Source organism: Lithobates pipiens, unplaced genomic scaffold (genome assembly GCF_037356315.1).
Source record: "Lithobates pipiens isolate NorthernLeopardFrog02 unplaced genomic scaffold, aLitPip1_a1.2 Scaffold_28, whole genome shotgun sequence".
Lineage (NCBI taxonomy): Eukaryota > Metazoa > Chordata > Amphibia > Anura > Ranidae > Lithobates > Lithobates pipiens.
Window position 1 is genome coordinate 7,569,863 of NW_027507789.1, and position 24,579 is coordinate 7,594,441.

Below are 24,579 nucleotides of genomic sequence, written 5' to 3' on the forward strand. Positions count from 1 at the left end.
CCCCCAGTTTCTGTGTTTTTCGGCATAGTGTCGCTTCGCTTCGTTTCCACGTCAGAGGAATTTTGGCCACAATTATTTCATGAAGACCACTTCTGGGCAGACTTCTCCGGACAGTAGATGGGGGTATCTGGGTCCCACTGATTTCCAGCAGTTCTGTGCTGATGACACGGCTGGACATCTTCCAGTGTTGAAGGCACATAGCCAGACACATCATACTTACTTCCCTTCAACCCTCGGAAGATGTCCAGCACTGCCATCAGCATAGAACTGGAGGAAATCAGTGGGACCCAGGTACCCCCATCTACTGTCAGGAGAAGTTTGGCCAGAAGTGGTCTTCATGAAAGAATTGCCACCAAAATGTCTCTGACGTGGAAACAAAGCTTAGCGACTCAACTATGCAGGAAAACATAGAAACTGGGGTGCAGAAAATGGCAGCAGGTGCTCTGGGTCAAAATGTGAACTAATTGGCTGTAGTAGGAGGCAGTTTGTTGGGGGAAGGACTGGAAAGCGGTACAATAACGAGTGTCTGCGGCCAACTGTGAAGCATGGTGGAGGTTCCTTGCAAGTTTGGGGCTGCATTTCTGCAGCTTTGATTAGGATGAATGGTGTCCTCAATGCTGAGAAATCCCAGCAGATACTTCTCCATCATGCCATACCATCAGGGAGGCGTGTTATTGGCCCCAAATGTCTTCTGCAGCAGGACAACCCCCCCCCCCCCCCCCCCAAACATACAGCCAATGTCAATAATAACTATCTTCAGTGTAAAGAAGAACAAGGAGCCCCCCACAGAGCCCTGATCTCAGCATCATGGAGTCTGTCTGGGGTGACCTGAAGAGACGGAAGGAATTGAGGCAACCGCCATCCACAGAAGATTTGTACTTGGTTCTCCAAGATGTTTGGAACAACCTACCTGCCATAGAAGCCGCAGTGTAGAGTAACCTTCATCTCAGGGAAGATCTCCTCCAGTGTGTCTAGGACCGTCGTTACTAGGACCGTCGTTACTAGGACGTGTCTTCTGTGCCCCCGTAATCTCTGTAATCCGCCCTCAGGCGGTCGCAGCCGTAGCATTTGGGTTATTTTCATAGACCAAACTGGCCATACATGTTGGAAACCGTCTCAATTTTGATTCCTTTTTCCATTGAATATTCCAGTATTTTTGACCAACTGCTTTCTCGAAAAGACTTTGCTTGAAAACCGGATTGTTTGCAGGGGTTATTTTTTTTTCTTGTTGATGATTTCTATTTGGTTGCTATTATTCTTATAATACATTCCATCTGTTTTGGTCCTTTGTTGGACGATCGCATTCTGTAATGTCAGGTTGTCTTAATTCTTTCCTTTGTGATCAAAAAAGTGCGTTGATGCCAAACGCCTACAAATTGCTGTGTGTATGGCCAGCCTAAGAGATCCCGTCTTTTATAATTCTGTCTGTTCTGGGGGGCCATGCTGAGAACATGCCATCTTACAGAATAGGCATGGCTAAGATTTGGATTTATACTTAACCCTGGCAGTCGGTGAGCACCTCTCTGTACACAAGGGGGGGGGGGGGGTATTAAGCTCCTCTTATAGGTGGATGGAGAGGGGGGGGGGCTCAGCTCTGTGCTATGTACAGTAATACTTTACAGAGGGGCTAGTCTGTTCCTTTGAAGAGTAACCCCATCCTGCAGGTAAGCCTAGAAATCCCGTCATTAGCGCTGACCCCCTTTTATCAACATAACACCCCTTCCCCCGCCAGACGTTGTAAACACACAAAAGAAAGAGGGGGACCGGAGGGGTGGGATTGGGGGAGCGCTCACCTCCTCTATGGTGGAGGGATCAGAGTGCAGCGCCGGCTGTAGGTGTCTCTTTTCATCTCTTTATAGGTTGGAGGGGGGGAAGGGAACGCTTGTAAAAGTATCTACAAGTTGTTAAAACAACACATGAGAGGAGAGGAGCGGGGGGGGGGAGGGGGGGGGGGTAGCTCCTGTGTCTGTTCCCGGGGGAGATTTACTAAAACTGGTAGACACGGAACCTGGTGCAGCTCTTCGTAGTAACCAATCAGCTTCCAGGTTTTATTGTCAAAGCTTAATTGAACAAGCCGAAGCAGGAAGCTGATTGGCTACCATGCACAGCTGCAGCAGTTTTAGTAAATCTCCCCCACAGTCTATATGTACTGTATTGTGGCGATACTTACAGACACTAAGGGGGCTAATAGAGAAGAATCGGTTTGTTGCTGTGGAATACCTGAACAGTGCCAGCATCTGATTGGATGCAGTTGCTGTTTAGGCGACAATTTTCCACCAGGCTCATTTGACAAAGGGTAACCACTTCCTGACAAATCGCGTGGTTGTACCGGGATGAGATGCAGCGGCAGGCATCATCCCGATAGGTTTTTTTTTTTTTTTAGCGCCGCTCTTTGGCTTTCTTCTATTAACAACCGGAGCAGTTAACCAACCGCTTAATTGCTATTAAAAGCAGCCCTCCCCCTCCTGCAGCTCGCTCGAGCTTGTCCATCCTCCCGGGAGAGCGAGCTACTAGCCGGTCCATTCGCCAGCGAGTCGGAATTGGCTTTGATTGGGTCGCCGCTATGATAACCCGGAAGCCATGACATGACACCAATTTCTGATTAAATAGGCCGGGTTCACACTGCTGCGGCTGGGAGACCCGGATGTGATTCGCACCGCACTGCAGTGCAAATCACATCCGATCTCTGTGCGATGCGAGTTCAGCCATACAGATAGTATGGCTGAATTCGCATCGCACCCGCCGCAAACTCGCACGGGACCCTTTTTTTGGTCCGCAGCAGAATTCCAGATTCCTGTCCGAGTTTGCAGATCGCACTGCGATATGCGGACTGATCTGGGGGTGTCATTAACATTTCACTGACACTCCCAGCAGTCCGCATAGGGCAGTGTGAACTGCCGGCGGGAGGCATGCGATGCGGGAAAATGCCGCGGATTCGCGGCGTTCCCGCATCGCTCTGATGTGAACCCAGCCTTACCGACGCCTTAATGGCACCGGTTTTTAAATATCAAAAGTATTCAAAAACGCTGATCTTGGCATTTTTCATGTTTTCAATTGCAAAGGAGGGATTTGGGTTCTTATAGACCCCCATAAAGAGGACCTGTCACCGCCTATTAATGTCACAGGGGATGTTTACATTCCTTGTGACAGCAATAAAAGTGAAAAAAAATAAATTAATTGAACGCAACAGTGTAACAATGTAATAAATTAATAATTCAAAATAGTTTAAGTGCCCTTGTTCCCCCCGCGCAAGCGTGAACATGTGCGTCGGTACCGCGCACACGCAAACGGTCAGATCATGAGCAGTAAATCCAGCACCAGACCTGCTTTGTGCAGCTAAAGTGGTAACCTGCAAAGGCTTTTAAAGCGTCACCTATGGATAGTAAAATTGATGTAGTTTGTCGCCGTTGTGCGCAGTTTTAAAGCGTAACATGTTTGGTATCTATTTACTCGGCATGACATCATCTTTTACAAAAAAAAAATTGGGTTATTTCTTGTGGTTTTTTTTTTTTTTGCATTAAAATTTAAGTGTATTATTTTTCCCACAAACTGCGTTTGAAAAACCGCTGCGCAAATGCCACGTGATAAAAAAAAAAAAAATGCAAAACCCGCCAATTTATTCTCTTGGGCTGATTGATGGAATAGTCGATCGTGTTCCCTTCACCTTATATTTGTCTTCTGTTCCAGGATCTGACCGGAGGAGGATTGGAGGAGAATCTGCACTCACTGAACCTGAAGGAAGGCGAGGATTATTATCACTTCAACTGAGGGGCTTGGCTCAGGTATGGAATGGAGTTTTACGATTTTATATCTGGCACGCTATGACGGGGGACATTGATGGCTAAGCGGGCTTCACACTTGTGTGGTGTGTTAACAGCATTCATTCTGAATGGGCTGCTAATGCACTAGCAACCACAGCTGACCGTATTCTGAGAATGCGATGCAGGGCAGTGTGTAAGGGGTCCTATTCACGATGAAAGGCCCCTCCCTGCAAAGCCGTAATGTGTTAATGAATTATAATGCAGGAGGGTGAAGATGGGCTATGCCCGCACCCCTCCTGAGCCTAACAGCCGACCCTATGCCAGTACCCCTCCTGGGCCGAGCCGACCCAAGCCAGCACCCCTCCTGGGCCGAGCCTACCCGCGCTACACCAGCACCCCTCCTGGGTCGAGCCAACCCTACGCCCGCACCCCTCCTGGGCCGAGCCGACCCTACGCCCGCAACCCTCCTGGGCCGAGCCGACCCTACGCCCGCAACCCTCCTGGGCCGAGCCGACCCTACGCCCGCAACCCTCCTGGGCCGACCCGACCCTACGCCAGCACCCCTGCTGAGCTGACCCTATGTTATCTGAACTTTCATTCACCCAAACCCCTTCCCCCTTATAAAGAAATGTACAGTAAGGGCCGGTTCACACCAAAATTTCTGTGATTTAAATGCATTTCTTCATGTGTGTTTTGGTGCGTTCCAATGCATTCTCTACCCTCTTTTTCTTAAATTCAATTTGTCAATTCCAGACATGTGCGTTCCAGTGAATTGTTGATCCATTTTGCCACATTCCAGATCTATTCCATACAGAAACAATGCAGCACGTTGACTGCATGGGTGTGAACTAGGGTCATTGGAATACATGGAAAATACTGTCCATGCGTTTTTTTATGCAGATTACAAACCCACTGGACTGCATCTGGTGTAAAAATACAGATTCCGCCGTCCACACAAGGAATCTGGGTGGGTGAATCTCTTGCATTCTGACAGTGGGACTCTGTGCTGTCAGAATACACGGATCGGTGCCTGCAGCTGCTGATCAGGAAAAACTGTCCCTTCGAAATCAATTAATAGACTTCTGTTGAGCAGGGATGGACACACCCTCATCGAAATTCAGCCAATCCCCCGCTGGACCAGCCCTGGTGTCAATCAATGGCAGCTTTGGGCTGGCCATACACACGTACAAATTTAGTTGCAGGGAAGAAATTTTCTGATTCCCCCCATTAACACAGTCTGTGCTGACAGGGAAATCCCTCCTGCCTCCACACATAGTCTTCCCCGCAGGGAGAATACCGTGATCATTGCTAGCACCTATAGCGATAATCGCACACAAATCTGGCAGCCTGGTTGTACCCAAGTTGATCGATCGATTTCGTACATTCAGCCTGCCCATTAACGGTTTGAATCTCAGCTGGTTCCCGCTGAACTAGACCAAGATTTAAACCGTTGACGGCTGGCCTTAGATTCTACCCCCTCCTGACATAAACCATCCCCCACCCTTCTCACTACCCCCCATGTACACCTCATAGACCTGTATAGTGCTGGCTGTATTCACACTACGCGACCGGCCTCTGCAAGAAAACCAAGAAAACAATTGTGTGATGTGTAAGGCCGGCCATAGACAGTTCAAATCTCAGCCCGGGTCAACAGGAACTGGATGAGATTTAAACCATGTACGGGCAAAGGCTTGAACGATCAACTTGGGTACAACCAGCCTGGCGGGTTTTACATACGATTATCGCTAACGACTGGAACAGTTGCTAGCGATAATCATAAACATCTTCTCCCCCGGCAATGGCTTGGCAGGAGGGATTCCCATCAACACGGTCTTTCTTGTGTTGATGGAGCAATTGAAACAATTTCTTTCCTGCACCCTTGCTCCGTGTATGGCCAGCCTAAGAGGACCGGTCTTGTTTTTCCTGCCATGTGATGATACAAGGTGCGGGATGGAATACAATGACTGTGAAAAGTGTCACTTACTGTTATAACAGGATTTGAGTAGATGAGGTATGTCCATCCCAAATTATGATTTTCTAAAGATACAGGGGAAATGTAACCAACCCCCGGGACTTTTTTAAACGGTACCCAATATTAAGACAAAGAATAAAATCAATATAATTTTATTGAAAATACTAATATATAAAACGTTTCCGGAAAGGAGAATGATATGAAAGTAAACAGGTCCTTCGATACAAAAGACTAGCATGAAGTTTATACAGAACTATACATGTTACCGAATTTGTACATTATATATGCTGCATTTTTTTCTACATGTTTCGCTCTTCTGAGCTTCCTCAGGACATGGCAGCTTGTACAGTTGCACAGAAAAACTGAAAAGATATGTACAAAATAGTCATTTGTAATTGAATACATGATAAGTTTGAAACACAATTGTTTCTATTTCAATAGAGTGTCTGCTTCAACCATCCATAGTTGATCAAAGCAGACACCTACTAAACTAGCTAGAGATTCAAATAAGGACATTGGAAAAAAAAAAAAAATAACAATAAGTATCGATCAATGTATCATAACGATCTATATACAAAAACTATAACATAGAAACAACCTTGGACAGTTGCACAAATTGTCCAATTAAAGATTTATAAATAAAATAAAATAAAATACAACTAAACACTTAGCAAAATAGCCGCCTTACCCAATGGGTCTTTTTTGTTTGTGCTTATTCAAAAAGTTATATAAAATCAGAATATTGATGAATGGAGAGAGTCGCAGTATAAAAAACTGTGTGCAAGTAGAGGCGCCACTGAGGAGCCGCAGTGTTCCCCGGCAGTCTGTAGAGGCACGAGAAACAAAGTAGAGTAAATATATATCTGTAAGTTTAAGGCTACAGACTGCCGGGGAACACTGCGGCTCTAGACACTCTATTGAAATAGAAACAATTGTGTTTCAAACTTATGATGTTTTCAACTACAAATGACTATTTTGTACATATCTTTTCAGTCTTTTCAAGCTGCCATGTCCTGAGGAAGCTCAGAAGAGCAAAACATGTAGAAAAAAAATGCAGCATATATAATGTACAAATTCGGTAACATGTATAGTTCTGTATAAACTTCATTGCTAGTCTTTTGTATCGAAGGACCTGTTTACTTTCATATAATTCTCCTTTCCGGAAACATTTTATATATTTGTATTTTCAATAAAATTATATTGATTTTATTCTTCGTCATAATATTGGGTACCGTTTAAAAAAGTCCCGGGGGTTGGTTACCCTCCAGTCCTTACTGTTATAACACTTTTTTTCTTGTGTGACAGGATGGGGAATGTTCTCCGAGGGGCCAGAAGATAAGATGAGACACAACATGCGATTACCGATGTCCTTCATTGTCGGAGAGAAGGAGCCGACCCCCCCGTGTAATGTAAAGTGGTTCACATGGCTTTTTTAAGCATATCATTTGGACTAATAAATGTATATACAATGTTTTTTACAAAACGCATGTTTTTTTTTTCTTTATATTCTGAGATTGTGCCGGGTAATGAGTTAGTAAAGTGTACCTGTCTTCAGACAACGGGCACTGCAGCATTGAGGTCACCGCGATGTCTCGCTATACCTCGGGGGTGCGTCCGCTGAGTGCGACGATCCCCTTTGCCGGGAATCCTTTTGAAAGTATGAAAATCACTAAAGAGCTTAAAAGTGAACAGCAGCGTTAAATGAACCACATAAACTTAAAGCGGGAGTCCGCCGTTTTTTTTTTGTTTTTTTTTTAAAAGCCAGCAGCTACAAATACTGCAGCTGCTGACTTTTAAAATAATGACACTTACCCGCCCAGCGCACCCGCGATGTCGGCACCCGAAGCCGATCTCTCGATCATCTCTCGGGTTCTGCCGCCGCCATCTTGGGTATGGGAATCAGGAAGTGGAGCCTTGCGGCTTCATTTCCCGGTTCCCTACTGCGCATGCGCGATAGTAAGGATAAGGATGGTCCCCGCTGTCTCTGGGATCCGTGTGTTTCCCAGCAGGCAGCGGGGAGACCTTCGGAAAGGGGCGTAGATATCTGCGGAAAGGGGCGTATATTCTGCGGATATCTACGCCGGAAGTGGGTGCAGATACCTGTACTGTATAGGTACCTGCACCCCCCTCCCCCCTGAAAGGTGCCAATTGTGGCGCCGGAGGGGGGGAGGGTTCCAATGAGCGGAAGGTCCACTTTAGGGTGGACCTCCGCTTTAAAAGCAGTGTGAAATGGAAAATCAGTGAATGAAAGTCCATAAACAGTCAATAAAAATAAGATAAAGGATTTCCTGGAAAGTGGAAAACGATCCTCCAAAGAGGACGCCATAAGCAGCGGCTGTTCTGATATATTGAATTTTTGCACTTTTTTTTTTATTATATTTTATTTTCCATGTTTTATGTGTTCTCTGGTGAACGAGTGAGTTTTGGCCCCATTTAGTCACTTTTTTTTTTTTCTATAATCTTTTTAAAGTGTCAGCGATCTCTTTGTGTCCAGTCAGCAGATCTGGATCCACACGGCGGTGAAGGTATCACACACACACTATGTGCGGCTCGTAGTAATTTACCGCAGGTGACTGTACAATAAACATGTTTTTATTTCAGAACTGACACAATACAGAACAGTCTATTATCATAATGAACACATGCATATAGCGCCACTTGCTGACAAAAATAGGTATGACAGCCGAGCTCCGACAGGTGTCTGAGGATTCTCATCGAGACGAAGGGACCTGTGGGGGAGAAGAGGATTCAATGTTTATTGTCCCACCTCTACGGACATGGGAGAGAATCTGATCACTTTAGGGAACAAAGACCTTGTCCGTCCCTACCTCCCCTCCCCCAATGTATGTCATTAATACCAGTATACAGAATCTAGGAAGGGCTGCAATAAAATATGGTTCCATTAAAGCGGGAGTTCCGCCGTTATTTATTTATTTTTTTTAAAGTCAGCAGCTACAAATACTGCAGCTGCTGACTTTTAAAATAAGGACACTTACCCGCCCAGCGCGCCCGCAATATCGGCACCCAAAGCCGATCTCTCGATCGTCTCTCGGGTGCTGCCGCCGCCATCTTGGGTATGGGAATCAGGAAGTGGAGCTTTGCGGCTTCACTTCCCGGTTCCCCGCTGCGCAATAAGGATGGTCCCCGCTGTCTCTGGGATCGGTGTGTTTCCCAGCAGACAGCGGGGGACCTTCGGAAAGGGGCGTAAATATCCGCAGATTCTGCGGATATCTATGCCGGAAGTGGGTGCAAATACCTGTACTATACAGGTATCTGCATCCCCCTCCCCCCTGAAAGGTGCCTATTATGGCGCCGGAGGGTTCCAATGAGTGGAAGTTCTACTTTAGGGTTGAGCTCCGCTTTAACTAGACCAGGGCTCTCCAAACTCCGGCCCTCCAGCTGTTGTGGAACTACACTTCCCATGAGGCATTGTAAAACTCTGCCATTCACAGACATAACTAGGCATGGTGGGAGTTGTAGTTACTAAACACCTGGAGGGCCGTAATTTGGAGACCCCTGAACTAGACAATCACGAATGCAGAGCTGAAGAGTTGTATAACTGTGACCAGTGGTGTATTTTGGTTTGGTGCTGCCGTAGGCAAGACTAAAATCAGGCACCCCCACCACAATCATCTAAATCTGTGCCACGGTATACCGTTCTTGTCTTGGGGGTCTGATGAAGAAGCTGCAGCTGTGGCGACTTCCTCATCAGACCACCACACATGTGGGCAATGGAGCAGAGGATGAGGCACTGATGGGGGCTGCATTGATGATCAGTGCAGATGCCCCCTTTTACACTTGCGTGTATAATATACACACACACACATATATATATATATATATATATACATACATATACAGTGTGATGAAGGGGGGCTAAATAGGGCTTTTACACTACTGTGCAAAAGTTTTAGGCAGGTGTGATGCTGTAAAAGAAGAATGCTTTCAGAAATAGAAATGTTAAAAGTAAATTTTTTAGCAATTAACAAAATGGAAAGTAAATGATGGAAAGAGAAATTCAAATCCAGTCAATATTTGGGGTGCCCCCCCCTTACCTTCTTCTAGGTAGACTTGCACACAGTTGTTGAAGGAACTCTCGGTAGGTAGGTCGCTCTATGCACATCTCAGAGAACTAAGCACAGATCTTCTGTAGATGTCGGCTTCCTCCAATCCTTCTCTCTCTTCATGTCATTGCAGACAGGCTCCATGGTGTTGAGATCGGGGCTCTGCGGGGGCCAATCACACACTCACACACACCTCCCTGATAGTATGGCATGATGGATGGTTTGGCCCCCACAGAGCCCTGATCGCATGGAGTCTGTCTGGAATGACATGAAGAGAGAGGAGTTGAGGAAGCTGACATCTACAGAAGATCTGTGCTTAGTCCTCCAAGATGTACATAGAGCGACCTACCTACCGAGTTCCTTCAACATCTGTGTGCCAGTCTACATAGAATAAGGGGGGGGTGTCACCCCAAATATTGATGAGGTTGTCTCTTCTGTTCATTTACTCATTAGTTTTTTTATCAATTAATAAAATGGAGCGCAAGAGAAGAGAAGAAAATTCAAATCAGTATTTGGGGTGACCCCCCCCCTTTGCCTTCTTCTAGGTAGACTGGCACACAGGGGGCCCCCCCCATGGCACTACATGGACCAATCATGGAGGAATCCTCAGCACAGGCCGTGTATACTACAAGAGGCAGATCACACCCCGATCCAGCTGCACCCCTCCCCCGGCTGACTCATTCCCACCAACCAGCAGCTTCTCCATCAACAAAACAATTCATTTCATGACTAAACCCCTGGCGGACCCCACTACAGCCAATGTTTACGATCGCTGACCACCACTCAGATCTGATTGGGTGTTTATTTATTACAGATATTTTTTTTCCTGCAGCAGCTCTATGAACTGGGCTGTGACTGAGCGCACTGTACACACGGATTGTACGGTACATAAAGCACGCGTATGACAGGCGGCGAGGACGCGGTGTTAACACGGCGCTGCGTGCTGGCGGCACGGTTCTGGCTCTTCCAGCTGAGATGTATCGGGTGACTGGGACTGTGGGGGTTATTCTAATAAATTCCTCCCATTCCTCACAGATAAGAGCATGCATTCACTGACGCCACATCTGGATTAGATTTACTAATGTATGAATATCATATAGGGAGCCCTGCAGAGTAATAGCCCCCCATCCCCCTCCCCCGCATTCCTTCATGTCACAGGCAACTGACCCCCACTGTACCACCACGTCCGTCCCATCCCCCCCCCATGTATGAGATACAAACTATCATCTCAGGAGACACCAATATACCCAATGGGATCAACTTCTAATATCCACACATCGGGGCCAGCGTGTGACAAAGTCACTATGACCGTTACAGGGCCCTATTCATATCAGTAGATGTCCCTGCGTCCAATCAGCTTGGAGAAATCTTTTAAAAAATAAAAATGACATTTCAGATTCTAACTGGCTGACAATATCAACAAACAATATGAGAGCAATCAGCGGATTAGAGGGTAGCTGTGCCAGGGCTCTACTACCAGACTGGCACCCATGTGGGGTAATTGCTGCACACAGACTATAAGGCAGATTCCCCCCCCCCCCCCCCCCTATTGGTGAAGCTTACCTTGGTTCCCGGGGTCGGCTTTGGCACTTTCATCAAATCGCAGATATGATTCCGCTTCTCCCTCACATTCGCCACATCGGTATCCCTGCGGGGGGAGGGAAGCAGACACAGCGTCAGCACCGAGCTGTACAGGAGCCGGAATATCAATCTATAGAAAGCCTCATAAAGCCGCGTACACCCGATCGGATTATCCGGCGGACTTTTTCTTCCCAAAAGTCCGGTGGACTTAGAAAGAAGTTTTGACTCAAAATTGTCCGCCGGACTTTTGAAATGAAGGGACTTGCCCACACAGAGTAAAGTCCGTTTATTTTGAACGTGGCTCCAGGTAGACGGAACTATGGAAGGAAGTCAATGTCGTCGCCTCCACCGGCGAGATTGACACCTCGCGAGCCCCGTCACTTGGTATGGATTTAAAGGAGGACCCCTACGCCAAAAAAACAGCGTGGGGTCCCCCCAAAGTCCATAGCAGACCCTTATCCGAGCACACAGCCCGGTCAGTCAGGAAAGGGGGTGGGGAGACGAGCGAGTGGCCTCAAAGCACCTTGTCCCCATGCTGATGAGGACAAGGGCTTCTTCCCGACAAACCTGGCTGTTGGTTGTTGGGGTCTGCGGGCGGGGGGGCTTATCAGAATCCGGGAGCCCCCTTTAATAAGGTGGCCCCCAGATTCCGGCCCCCCACCCTATGTGAATGAGGCAAGAAGAACCAAAGAGTGAGACAAGAACCCCAAAGACCGGACACGACCCTCGAAGCCAGAAGAAGAGAAGGAGAAAGCCGGGCTCCTCCGCTAGTAAAAGAGCTAGCAGAAGATAGCAGAGGAGTCCGGCGAGAAGACTCCCCAAAGATGGAAGAGGAGAAGACCCCCGGAGCTGTCTAATAAAGTATTTTAAAAATCTGTGTTGTGTTTTTTTTTATGTACACTTTTTTCCCCCAGGTGAATGGGTAGGGTGTACATCGTACCCCCATACTCCATACTCATTCACATAGGTTATGGGGCCCGGAATCTGGGGGCCCCCTTATTAAAGAGGGCTCCCGGATTCTGATAACCCCTCCGCCCTCAGACCCCGACAACCAATGGCCAGGGTGGTGGGGAAGAGGCCCTTGTCCTCATCAGCATGGGGACAAGGTGCTTTGGGGTGGGGGGGGGGCTGCAGGGCCCCCCCTTCCCCAAAGCACCCCCCTATGTTAAGGGCACGCAGCCTGGTACGGCTCAGGAGGGGGGGAGCGCTCGCTCATTCCCACCCCCTTTCCTGACCAGCCAGGCTGCGTGCTCGGATAAGGGTCTGCTATGGACTTTGGGGGGGGGCCTCCACGCCGTTTTTTTGGTGTAGGGGTTCCCCTTTAAATCCATATCAGGTGACGAGGCCAGCGAGGTGTCAATCTCGCCGATGGAGGCGGCAACATTGACTGCCTTCGCTAGTTCCGTCTACCTGGAGCCACGATCAAAATGAATGGACTTTACTCTGTGTGTGGGCAAGTCCGTTGATTTCAAAAGTCCGGCGGATTAACCGCCACACCTAGTCTGCCAGAAAAGTCTGGTCGTGTGTGGGCAGGTCCGCCCATTCGGAAAGTCCGGCGGATAGTCTGATCGTGCGTACGCGGCAATAGAGGCAGCAAATGGGGAAAATAACCCCCACCCGAGGCCTATCACTTTCTAGGCACACAGAAGGTGGTTACGGTAGATGAGTGCCCTCTGCTGGAAGTGCCACCACAGACCCAACTGCATGGAGGGGGGAGAGCCGGTGTCTTGTCAAATAGGGTCCTCCATCAAATGCTGTCCCCTGCGTACTGCGCATGCGCAGTACACAGGAACACAGATTCTGAAAATTGCCGAGGATGAACGGCGCCTGCGCCGTGAGTCCAGGTTCTATCCCCACTATCCAAGTGGACATAGAGTTAGAATAAAAAAGAGCCGAGCGCAGCGAGGCCGAGCCCGAAGCGTGGCGAGCGAAGCTCGCCCGCGAGGGGCCCTCTAAAATTCACAACCCTATGTCCGCTTGGATGGTGGGGCTACCACCTCCACTCACGGCGCAGGCACCGTTCAGCTTCGGAGATTTTCCGAAGCTTCGTCTGCTCCGTACTGCGCATGCGCAGTACAGAGCGGACACATATTGATGGCCGGACTCTATTAGGCAGAACACCGGCCCATGACTCAAAGCACACCCATTGATACCGACATCCAAATGTGCCACTCAAACAAACATCCAAAACACATGTTGCCCCCAGTTCCTGTTCGGGTGACACTTAAAATTAGAGATTTTCTGTTTCAGTAATTTTGGTCAAGAGGATAAACAGAGAGGTGGGATCTCCGCAGATAACAATCCAATACACAGAAGCCAGCAGGGCCCGCATCCCATCCAGCAAGTTTACTAAGATCCCACGTAAAAACAAAACAAAACAAAGGGTTAAATTAATCACTTGCCACCAAGGCCAATTCTGACATTTCTTGCATTTTCGTCGCTAAAAATGACTTGGAACCCCCAAACATGATGTATTTTCTGAAAGCAGAGGCCCTGCAGAATAAATAAACGGTTGTCGCATGTCACACTTTAAAACTAGTTTTGTGACGCCTCCCTCCCGTGTGCGCCTCTATTATAAATCGATGAATTGTATTCTATTTTTTCGTTCTTTGATGTGAAGAGTCCAACAATCCCGGACAACCAACCAGGATTCCAGGTTTCAAGGTCACCCAATCAGTTGATAATTCCCCTTCCTCTGTACACGGCTCCTATAAAAGAGACGCACCGGCCACAGGAAGATCTTATCTGCTGGTCAGGTGACTAGTAGGAAACGTTCGTTACTTTTTGGATTTGGAGGGATGAGATTGATGGTGTGTGATGTGATCCACAGGAGCCATTGTCAGACGGACACACGGACTGCCCAGTGGCTGTTGTTTTCATTCCCCCTCCCAGAGCCGCAGGCTTCAAAGAGCCTCTAGAATTCCAACACGTTTTTTAATAACCTCCCCCGAAATCCTTCAATCGCACTTTCCAGAAGCGCCAAATTCCTCCGGGGCAATGCTCTTATCCAAGGAAAATCTCGGGGATTACACCAGACCGCATGGTGTTTATACTAACGGTGTAAGTATCACGCCAGACGAACCTGAAACTACCGAACCCGTCCAGTGTCTGCATCCCACCCCCGACTCCGGATCAACACAAACACTTCACGGGTGAGACATTCCAACTTCACCATGAAGGGGGCTTATTATATGAAGCAGATCCGACCAATCAGTGAGGAGAGATCCTTTACTGATCTGAAATCTGATCAGGTCACCGCCGGCTGTACATCCTTCGCCCTCCATCTGTCCCAGTCTGTCTGCTGGGACCATAATGAACAGTGTAATGGGACGGACTCGAGGCTTCTGGGATACAATATTCCAGAGGAAGGCAACTCCAGCTGTGGTGAAACTACAAATCCAAATTGACCCTTGGCACCGGCGCCTCCCAGGCCTTTTAGGGGGTTCCAGATGCCGGGAGGCGGGGTTTCTGATGATGTGACCGCCGTCATTGGCTGTCACATGATCGGAAAGCTCCTGATTGCAAGTAGAGATTGGGAGCTTTCCGTCACTTGGGGGTGAATAAGGCATAGGAGTCACTGGTTCGAATCCCGCCCACGACACCATCTTCTTGGAGTTTGCATGTTCTCTCTGTGCCTGTGTGGGTTTCCTCCGGGTACTCCGGTTTCCTCCCACTAAAGACATGCTGGTAGGTTAATCAGATTCTGTCTAAATTGGCCCTAGTATATGAATATGAGTTAGAGACCTAGCCAGGACAGAGGCTGTTGGAGGGGACAGAATGCGAGCCTCTTGCCTTCATTATGGGCCCTGGGATTTGGGGGAACGGTGCTCTTTGTGAGCTATATCCCCCTGGGGACCCCTGAGTTGGTGTTACTTGGATTCAGATCCATGTCGTCGTCCCCCAAGACACACAGACTCTAGATATGTATTTGCCATATTAGCAATAGACTGAATCACACTGTGGTGACACAAACTGTTAGATGCTAATATCATCAACTCCAGCCACCTGTCTGTCGTGTAAATGAGTCTAGTCTGGCTTGTAAGAGTATTCCACACATTGTTGTTGTGCTAATTAACCCTGTGTTTATGTTTATGGTAATGTGTATTGAGTAGTCAATCAGTGAGCTAGGAGACAAAGTCTTACCCTGAAAAGTCCTATCTCTCAGACAACTAGTCTAGGTCAATGATTAGCTAATTAGCTCATGCTAATTAGGTTAGGTTTTAGTCTTCTGCTGTATTATAAATACTTGTCATTTTGGTTCTAATAAACTAGTCCATGTTGAGCCGCTAAGCGAGTGTCGTCTTGTTTTGTGCTTGTAAGCGGTTGGAATATCTGATATCTATATTCAGACTTAGGAAGCGGTATACTGACGGAAGCACTCAATCGGACTGTGGGATCGGTTCCGTCACAGGGACCTTAGATTGTAAGCTCCTTGAGGGTAGGGACCGATGTGAATGTACAATGTATATGTAAAGAGCTGCGTAAATTGACAGCGCTATACAAGTACCTAAAATAAACAAATTAGAACCTCTGTCAGGTCTTTACTGCTCTGTGTCCCCAGTGGGGAGATTTCTCCTCACTTCATGTGTAGTCACGAAGACATGAAATGAAAAAAATAAATAAAGGGTAGCCTTGCAAACAGCATACTGGTTGTAAGACCCCCATACACACTATTAGATTTTCTGCAGATTTTTGTCTCCAGATTTACCAAAACCATATAATATGAGGTCAAACCTTAAGAGTGTATGCAGTCAGACCAGTGCTTGCACTACATGGTTTGGTAAATCTGAAGACAAAAATCTGCAGAAAATCTAATAGTGTGTATGGGGCTTAACTCATTACCCGTTGTATTAAATTAAAAAGAAAACAATATGGCTACAGCCAAAACCAGGAAGCTACAACTGTGATCCTGCTGGTATCATTTTATTCATATGAGCAATTCTCTTTTTAGTAAAGGTGATCAGAGCAGCTATAGAGCAGCTGGATCACTTTTACAGGCAGAAGTCCCAACGCCATCCCCAACCTTGACACCGGGGTCTCCAGACCCCATCAGGGAACCCAATAAAAATGCGACTAGCAGCATCGGCCCCCCCCCCCCCCCTGGACACAGTAAGGAGGACTGACATTATGCTTCCCACTGTGTGGCACCAGAAGCCGGAAAAGCGTTTGGAAACATCCATTTGTTACCAGCTTTTAAATCTGTTCAAACTGATCTCAGAGTAATCAGATGCTTTGGAGGCCAGAGGAGAGATCTGGACCCCAGATCTGTCCATAAACAGGACCTGCATGGCCCCTGCTATCACAGGGGATGTTGTTCATCCTTTGCGATAGCAATAAAGTTGAAAAAAATAAAGCGACAATGTAAAAAAATAAAATAGCTGCAGATTTTTACATGTATGTGAAGTTTCAGAATTGGGCTGGGTGGCAAGTGATTAAAAGAGTTAACATTTCTCCGTCAGGTTTGTCGAGCTCCTTGAAGAGCTCTCCCTCCCTTCCTGTCCCTATGACACCTATACGGAAAAAAAAGGAAATAAAAATAAAAAATAAAAAATAAAAAAAGGGGGGGGGGGGGGGAGGGAGGCTTGTCACCGGGACAGGAAGGCACGGATACCATTAAAAGACATGGTGTCTCCATTGCAAAGATTTACCACCTCTTCCTGTCCTTACAGGAAGGGGGAGGAGCTATCACAATGGGGGACACAGGTGGCCATGAAGACCTGACAGAAGCTCCTTTCCTTCCTTTATCCGAAAGAAAATAGAACATTTTGGCAGCGCTTCCGGATAATACAAACTGCATTCACACCGATGGGAAGTACATAGTGAATATCAGATGGTTGGGTATCAGGAAGTTCTGGTACTCACCAGGTGGTCTCACTCAGAACTTCCATAACTTCCTCCAGGATTTCAGGATCCACAATGTCGTCGTATGTGATGAACATTTCGTACAGCTCGCTGGCTGTGGATTTTCTCACCTGCAGAGGGGAAATGACAGCTTATTAAATGGTAAGACAACAGCCGTCAGCACCAGGCGGTACATGGGACTGACACACAGCCTGCATTCACTATATCTAATCTCCCCAGGAGCCTGCATTCACTATATCTGCTCTCCCCAGGAGCCTGCACTCACTATATCTGATCTCCCCAGGAGCCTGCAGTCACTATATCTGCTCTCCCCAGGACTCTGCACTCACTATATCTGCTCTCCCCAGGAGCCTACACTCACTATATCTGCTCTCCCCAGGAGCCTGCAGTCACTATATCTGCTCTCCCCAGGAGCCTGCAGTCACTATATCTGGTCTCCCCAGGACTCTGCACTCACTATATCTGCTCTCCCCAGGACCCTGCATTCACTATATCTGGTCTCCCCAGGACCCTGCACTCACTATATCTCATCTCCCTAGGACCCTGCAGTCACTATATCTGCCCTCCCCAGGAGCCTGCATTCACTATATCTGCCCTCCCCAGGAGCCTACATTCACTATATCTGCTCTCCCCCAGGAGCCTGCATTCACTATATCTGCTCTCCCCCAGGAGCCTGCATTCACTATATCTGCCCTCCCCAGGAGCCTGCATTCACTATATCTGCTCTCCCCAGGACTCTGCACTCACTATATCTCATCTCCCCAGGACCCTGCAGTCACTATATCTGCCCTCCCCAGGAGCCTGCATTCACTATATCTGATCTCCCCAGGACCCTGCACTCACTATATCTCATCTCCCCAGGACCCTGCATTCACTATATCTGCCCTCCCCAGGAGCCTGCATTCACTATATCTGGTCTCCCCAGGACTCTGCACTCACTATATCTGATCTCCCCCAGGAGCCTGCAGTCACTATATCTGCTCTCCCCAGGACTCTGCACTCACTATATCTGCTCTCCCCAGGAGCCTACACTCACTATATCTGCTCTCCCCAGGAGCCTGCAGTCACTATATCTGCTCTCCCCAGGAGCCTGCAGTCCACTATATCTGGTCTCCCCAGGACTCTGCACTCACTATATCTGCTCTCCCCAGGACCCTGCATTCACTATATCTGGTCTCCCCAGGACCCTGCACTCACTATATCTCATCTCCCTAGGACCCTGCAGTCACTATATCTGCCCTCCCCAGGAGCCTGCATTCACTATATCTGCCCTCCCCAGGAGCCTACATTCACTATATCTGCTCTCCCCCAGGAGCCTGCATTCACTATATCTGCTCTCCCCCAGGAGCCTGCATTCACTATATCTGCCCTCCCCAGGAGCCTGCATTCACTATATCTGCTCTCCCCAGGACTCTGCACTCACTATATCTCATCTCCCCAGGACCCTGCAGTCACTATATCTGCCCTCCCCAGGAGCCTGCATTCACTATATCTGATCTCCCCAGGACCCTGCACTCACTATATCTCATCTCCCCAGGACCCTGCATTCACTATATCTGCCCTCCCCAGGAGCCTGCATTCACTATATCTGGTCTCCCCAGGACTCTGCACTCACTATATCTGGTCTCCCCAGGAGCCTGCATTCACTATATCTGGTCTCCCCAGGACTCTGCACTCACTATATCTGGTCTCCCCAGGAGCCTGCATTCACTATATCTGGTCTCCCCAGGACTCTGCACTCACTATATCTCATCTCCCCAGGACCTTGCAGTCACTATATCTGCCCTCCCCAGGAGCCTGTAGTCACTATATCTGATCTCCCCAGGAGCCTGCACTCACTATATCTGATATCCCCAGGACCTTGCAGTCACTATATCTGCCCTCCCCAGGAGCCTGCATTCACTATATGGTCTCCCACAGTACACAGAACATGGACATGCAATTATATTACTAAATATAAACTGCTGAATACTTTTTCCCATCAGCAGTATATAGCAGTCTTGTGACTTTTATCTGTGTCTGGTTTAACCTCTGTCTGGACAGTGCTGATTGGCCCTGTGCAGATTACATGCAACCCCCCCCCCCCCCCCCCAAAAAAAAAAAAAAAAACTCACTAGCAATATACAACAAACTAAACATGTGCAGAGTGACCCCCAAGGTTATGTTCTATCAGGAGATGGATTGGGGACAGTGGAAGAAGGGGAGGATCAAAGAAGACAGGATCAAACAGCCTTTTTAGGCAATGTGGAGGATTAACCCCTTAGGTCCCACAGTGAGTATAACAAGCACACTTTACTGCATATACAGACTGATTTTACTGTTGTGTGTTTAGTAACACTTTAATGTCCCAATACACTGAGATCCATTTTCCAATCTCTTTTGCCTTAATCAATTTATGAAACAAAACATGTCTATCCAGCCGCTCCCAACAGGCAAGTAAGCGGGGAAGATGGTCAGCCGACTCGCCTGCTGGGTCCTAGAACCGTCTTCTTTTCACCCACATAGAACAACAAAACAGATAGGCCGAGATGCGCCCAACACTGTCACACCTACCACAGGAAACGCGTGACACAGCAGGAGCAGCAGCTGCATCATCACCTCTTTCCTGATCTCCCCGGGAAACTGGATCATGCCGCAGAACCTACAAGATAAAGAGCATAGTACAGGTGAGGACAGTATAGAGGCAGTGTGAGAGACCTGCTGAAAACTGTGCACCAGCCACACAACATTGCTATTGCATTACACAGGAAATTTAGATCCTCCACGCACAAAAACTGTCTGAAGTATTGGCCCACGCAGCTCCACCTACAATGAAATCCATGCTGTGAGGGATCGATAAAGGCAGAAGTCAGAGGAGATTCCTCCATCCACGCTGTTTAGGGTGAAGGAATCTATTAGGTCGGCTGGAGATGGTTTGAATCTCGGTCAGTTCAGCAGGAAGCGGCTGAGATCCAAACCATGTACAGGCAGGATGAATGTACCCAAGTTGCTCCATCGATCGATCAACTTGGGTACAACCAGCCGGATGGATTTCACATACGATTATCACTAGTGACTGGTATAGCCCCCTATCAATAATCACTTCCCCCACCAGGAGAATACAATGGCTCTGCGGGAAGGATTCTCCTGTGGTTGCTGGAAAGAATTTGGCTCCATGAATGGCCTGCTTCGGATCTCTCCTCGCCGGCAGAACACAATAGTGCTGCAGGAGAGATCCACCCCTTCCCCCATCCACATCGAATGTGTGGCTGGTGGGATCAACACCATGTATAAGATATGGCCTGACACCACTCAGGATGCCCACACCCATAACCAGGATTGTCAGTTGGGAAAAGATCTTTCAGGCCAGATTCTGATTTGCTTTGCAGTAAATGGGACCCCGCCCACCTGTGCACTGTGATCCCGCCCACCTGTGCACTGTGATCCCGCCCACCCATACACTGTGACCCCCCGCCCACCTGTGCACTGTGATCCCCCTCCCACCCGTGCACTGTGATCCCGCCTACACCCATACACTGTGACCCCCCCGCCCACCTGTGCACTGTGATCCCCCTCCCACCCGTGCACTGTGATCCCGCCTACACCCATACACTGTGACCCCCCGCCCACCTGTGCACTGTGATCCCGCCCACCCATACACTGTGACCCCCCGCCCACCTGTGCACTGTGATCCCCCTCCCACCCGTGCACTGTGATCCTGCCTACACCCATACACTGTGACCCCCCCGCCCACCTGTGCACTGTGATCCCGCCCACCCATACATACACTGTGACCCCCTGCCCACCTGTGCACTGTGACCCCCCCCTCCCACCCGTGCACTGTGATCCCGCCTACACCCATACACTGTGACCCCCAGCCCACCTGTGCACTGTGATCCCGCCTACACCCATACACTGTGACCCCAGCCCACCTGTGCACTGTGATCCCGCCTACACCCATACAATGTGACCCCCGCCCACCTGTGCACTGTGACCCCTGCCCAGCTGTGCACTGTGACCCCCTGCCCAGCTGTGCACTGTGACCCCCCGCCCAGCTGTGCACTGTGACCCCCCCCGTCCAGCTGTGCACTGTGATCCCGCCCACCCGTACACTGTGACCCCCGCCCACCTGTGCACTGTGACAGGTTCTGCTGATTCCAGCATTCAGGTAACAATGTACACAGAACAGATTTTCCTGGTTCATGGTGAACAGCAGCAGAAAATGAAATGAGCAGAGGAGCCCCCAATAGAAGGGATGAAGCAGAACCAATTATCGGATCCGGTAACTCACACAGCGATGCTGGAGCGCAGCTTCTGGATGTTCTTCGATTTTCTAATCTCCATTTTACACAATGACAGCAACTCCCGGGCAAACGGGTGACTGTAGGAAGAGAATGATCAGGTCAGCAGAGAAAAATCATCACAGGAAAGACGTAATCACTGACAGGACCCCATCAGCTGTACTACAAGTCCCAGCATCCCTGATCCCAGCCATATGATCCCACCAGCTGTACTACAAGTCCCAGCATCCCTGATCCCAGCCATATGATCCCACCAGCTGTACTACAAGTCCCAGCATCCCTGATCCCAGCCATATGATCCCACCAGCTGTACTACAAGTCCCAGCATCCCTGATCCCAGCCATATGATCCCACCAGCTGTACTACAAGTCCCAGCATCCCTGATCCCAGCCATATGATCCCACCAGCTGTACTACAAGTCCCAGCATCCCTGATCCCAGCCATATGAACTCACAAGCTGTACTACAAGTCCCAGCATCCCTGATCCCAGCCATATGATCCCACCAGCTGTACTACAAGTCCCAGCATCCCTGATCCCAGCCATATGATCCCACCAGCTGTACTACAAGTCCCAGCATCCCTGATCCCAGACATGAGATCCCACCAGCTGTACTACATGTCCCAGCCATATGATGCCACCAGGGGTACTACAAGTCCCAGCATTTCTGATCCAGCCATATGATCCCACCAGCTGTACTACATGTCCCAGTATGTTCTGTCAAGGCCAGGTCTGGGTCAGTCTTGCTGGACCCCCACCACTGTGCCTCGGCTCCCTACACATCCCCAACCAACAAGCAGGAAATGAGCGGTATGAAATGGCAGCCTTGGAGCGCGCAGGAGATGGCAGCCTTGGAGCGCGCACAGGATGGCAGCCTTGGAGAGCGCACAGGATGGCAGCCTTGGAGCGCGCACAGGATGGCAGCCTTGGAGCGCGCACAGGATGGCAGCCTTGGAGCGCGCACAGGATGGCAGCCTTGGAGCGCGCACAGGATGGCAGCCTTGGAGCGCGCACAGGATGGCAGCCTTCGGAGCTCGCACAGGATGGCAGCCTTCGGAGCTCGCACAGGATGGCAGCCTTCGGAGCTCGCACAGGATGGCAGCCTTCGGAGCTCGCACAGGATGGCAGCCTTCGGAGCTCGCACAGGATGGCAGCCTTCGGAGCTCGCACAGGATGGCAGCCTTCGGAGCTCGCACAGGATGGCAGCCTTGGAGCGCGCACAGGATGGCAGCCTTGGAGCGCGCACAGGATGGCAGCCTTGGAGCTCGCACAGGATGGCAGCCTTGGAGCTCGCACAGGATGGCAGCCTTGGAGCACGCACAGGATGGCAGCCTTGGAGCGCGCACAGGATGGCAGCCTTGGAGCGCGCACAGGATGGCAGCCACGTGTGTTTATGCAGCTGCAGGTTGCCGAGTCGCTTGGCAGGGCTCCACCCTCAACCACAACAACCTGAATAAAAAGCGTTCTGTCCTGGCGGTTGTTTTTCTTCCTTACTCAGCTGCAGCTGCCCATTAGCTGCCAGGAAATAGTTTCTGCTCATGTTTTTCTCATTATTGAATTTGAACTCGGGGTAATAATTTCCAGGTGGGCCTCATTAGGTAATACCAGATTAAATGGGGGGGGGGGGGGCTTTCCTGCTCTTTAGGTAGTGGTGGTGCGGAGGAGCCTTTAATGATGGTGGGAGGGGTGTCCTCCGATATCCACTAATGATCACATTTTTACCAATCTCCCGTGTCTGCCCTCCGCCTCGGTATAAGGTGACGACAATCTCATATATGTTGAGGCTGCTGTGACTTTCTAAACCTGAAGCCAGTCTGCTCCCCCCCCCCCCCCCCAATACTACGACCCGATGCCCACCGATAATCAAACTGAACCAGGAGGGTGAGGACCAACCAGCGGCTCCTGCAACTGACATTTTCCAGCATGCTGTAAAATTTCAGAGTAAAATTACAAGAAAATATAGCCGGAAAGGTTACCAGGAGGTGGAAGACTGAACCCGGGCAAAGCACAATGAAATCTAGTAAAACAGAATGGGGGAAACTGATAAAAACTTCAGCAGACAAAACCGGGAGCAGCTGTGCATGGCAACCAATCAGCTTTAAATTCTAAAGCCTAAGTGAGCTAGCTGATTGGTTGCCATGCACAGCTGACCCAGGTTCTGTCGGCTGCAGTTTTGCTCAATTACCCTCAAAGTCTCTTTTCCATCAATATTCCCAAATACAAGATGTTTGTCCCTCTGGTTAGGATGGTGGGTGAAGCCTTGGAAATAACTCACTGATGCCCCCTGGATACAGGTCAGGAAGGATTTGCATTGCTTTGCCTGTTACACTAAATGGACAAACACACACACACACACACACACACACACACACACACCCTATTTATCGGATAGAAGGGAGATATATTGTTGCTTTTAAGGATTTTTTTTTTTCTGCTTTTACAATTTTCTTTTTTACATATTCTTATCACGATAGTGACATTGTACTACTGGGGGGGGGGGGTCATGTTTTTGCTACAGGGTGCTGTTATTGGCCCACAGCAATCACATGCTACAGGGTGCAATGTTTGGCCCACAGCAATCACAAGCTACAGGGTGCAGTGATTGGCCCACAGCAATCACATGCTACAGGGTGCAGTGATTGGCCCACAGCTATCACATGCTACAGGGTGCAGTGATTGGATTGGCCTACAGCTATCACATGCTACAGGGTGCAGTGATTGGCCCACAGCTATCACATGCTACAGGGTGCAGTGATTGGCCCACAGCTATCACATGCTACAGGGTGCAGTGTTTTGCCCACGTATTATGCAATTATTGGTGACCAATCACAGATGACACACAGTAGTAAACAATGATGTAATGAATGTATTTCATTCATGACTATAGTTTACTAGGTGTCATTTGACTTCACAGTGATCACGTTGCATTTGGGCCGCTCACAGCAGCCCAATACCGGGGGCATGCCAGTGCGCATGTGCACCGCGAGATACGGGTACGCTGTAGTACCTGGGGGAGCCACCTGTCAACAATAAATGTGCTGCTGGTGGTTGGCAAGTGGAT

General features: G+C 49.0%; 2 protein-coding genes across 2 annotated transcripts in view; one reads left to right on the top strand and one right to left on the bottom strand.

The window, feature by feature from the left end:
• The window catches only part of QTGAL (queuosine-tRNA galactosyltransferase), a 349,168-nt gene extending 341,952 nt beyond the window's left edge, over positions 1-7,216 (top strand). The window contains exons 13-14 of the mRNA XM_077458633.1: positions 3,688-3,782; positions 7,039-7,216. Of these exons, the coding sequence (XP_077314759.1) occupies positions 3,688-3,768 (81 nt within the window). The 3' untranslated portion in view covers positions 3,769-3,782; positions 7,039-7,216. The remainder of the gene's footprint in view (positions 1-3,687; positions 3,783-7,038) is intronic.
• A 1,087-nt stretch (positions 7,217-8,303) lies between these two features.
• Positions 8,304-24,579, bottom strand: part of TBCD (tubulin folding cofactor D) — a gene marked incomplete at its 5' end in the record, with an annotated part of 179,065 nt that continues 162,789 nt past the window's right edge. The window contains 5 exon segments of the mRNA XM_077458631.1: positions 8,304-8,462; positions 11,361-11,445; positions 17,241-17,350; positions 19,794-19,881; positions 21,511-21,600. Of these exon segments, the coding sequence (XP_077314757.1) occupies positions 8,445-8,462; positions 11,361-11,445; positions 17,241-17,350; positions 19,794-19,881; positions 21,511-21,600 (391 nt within the window).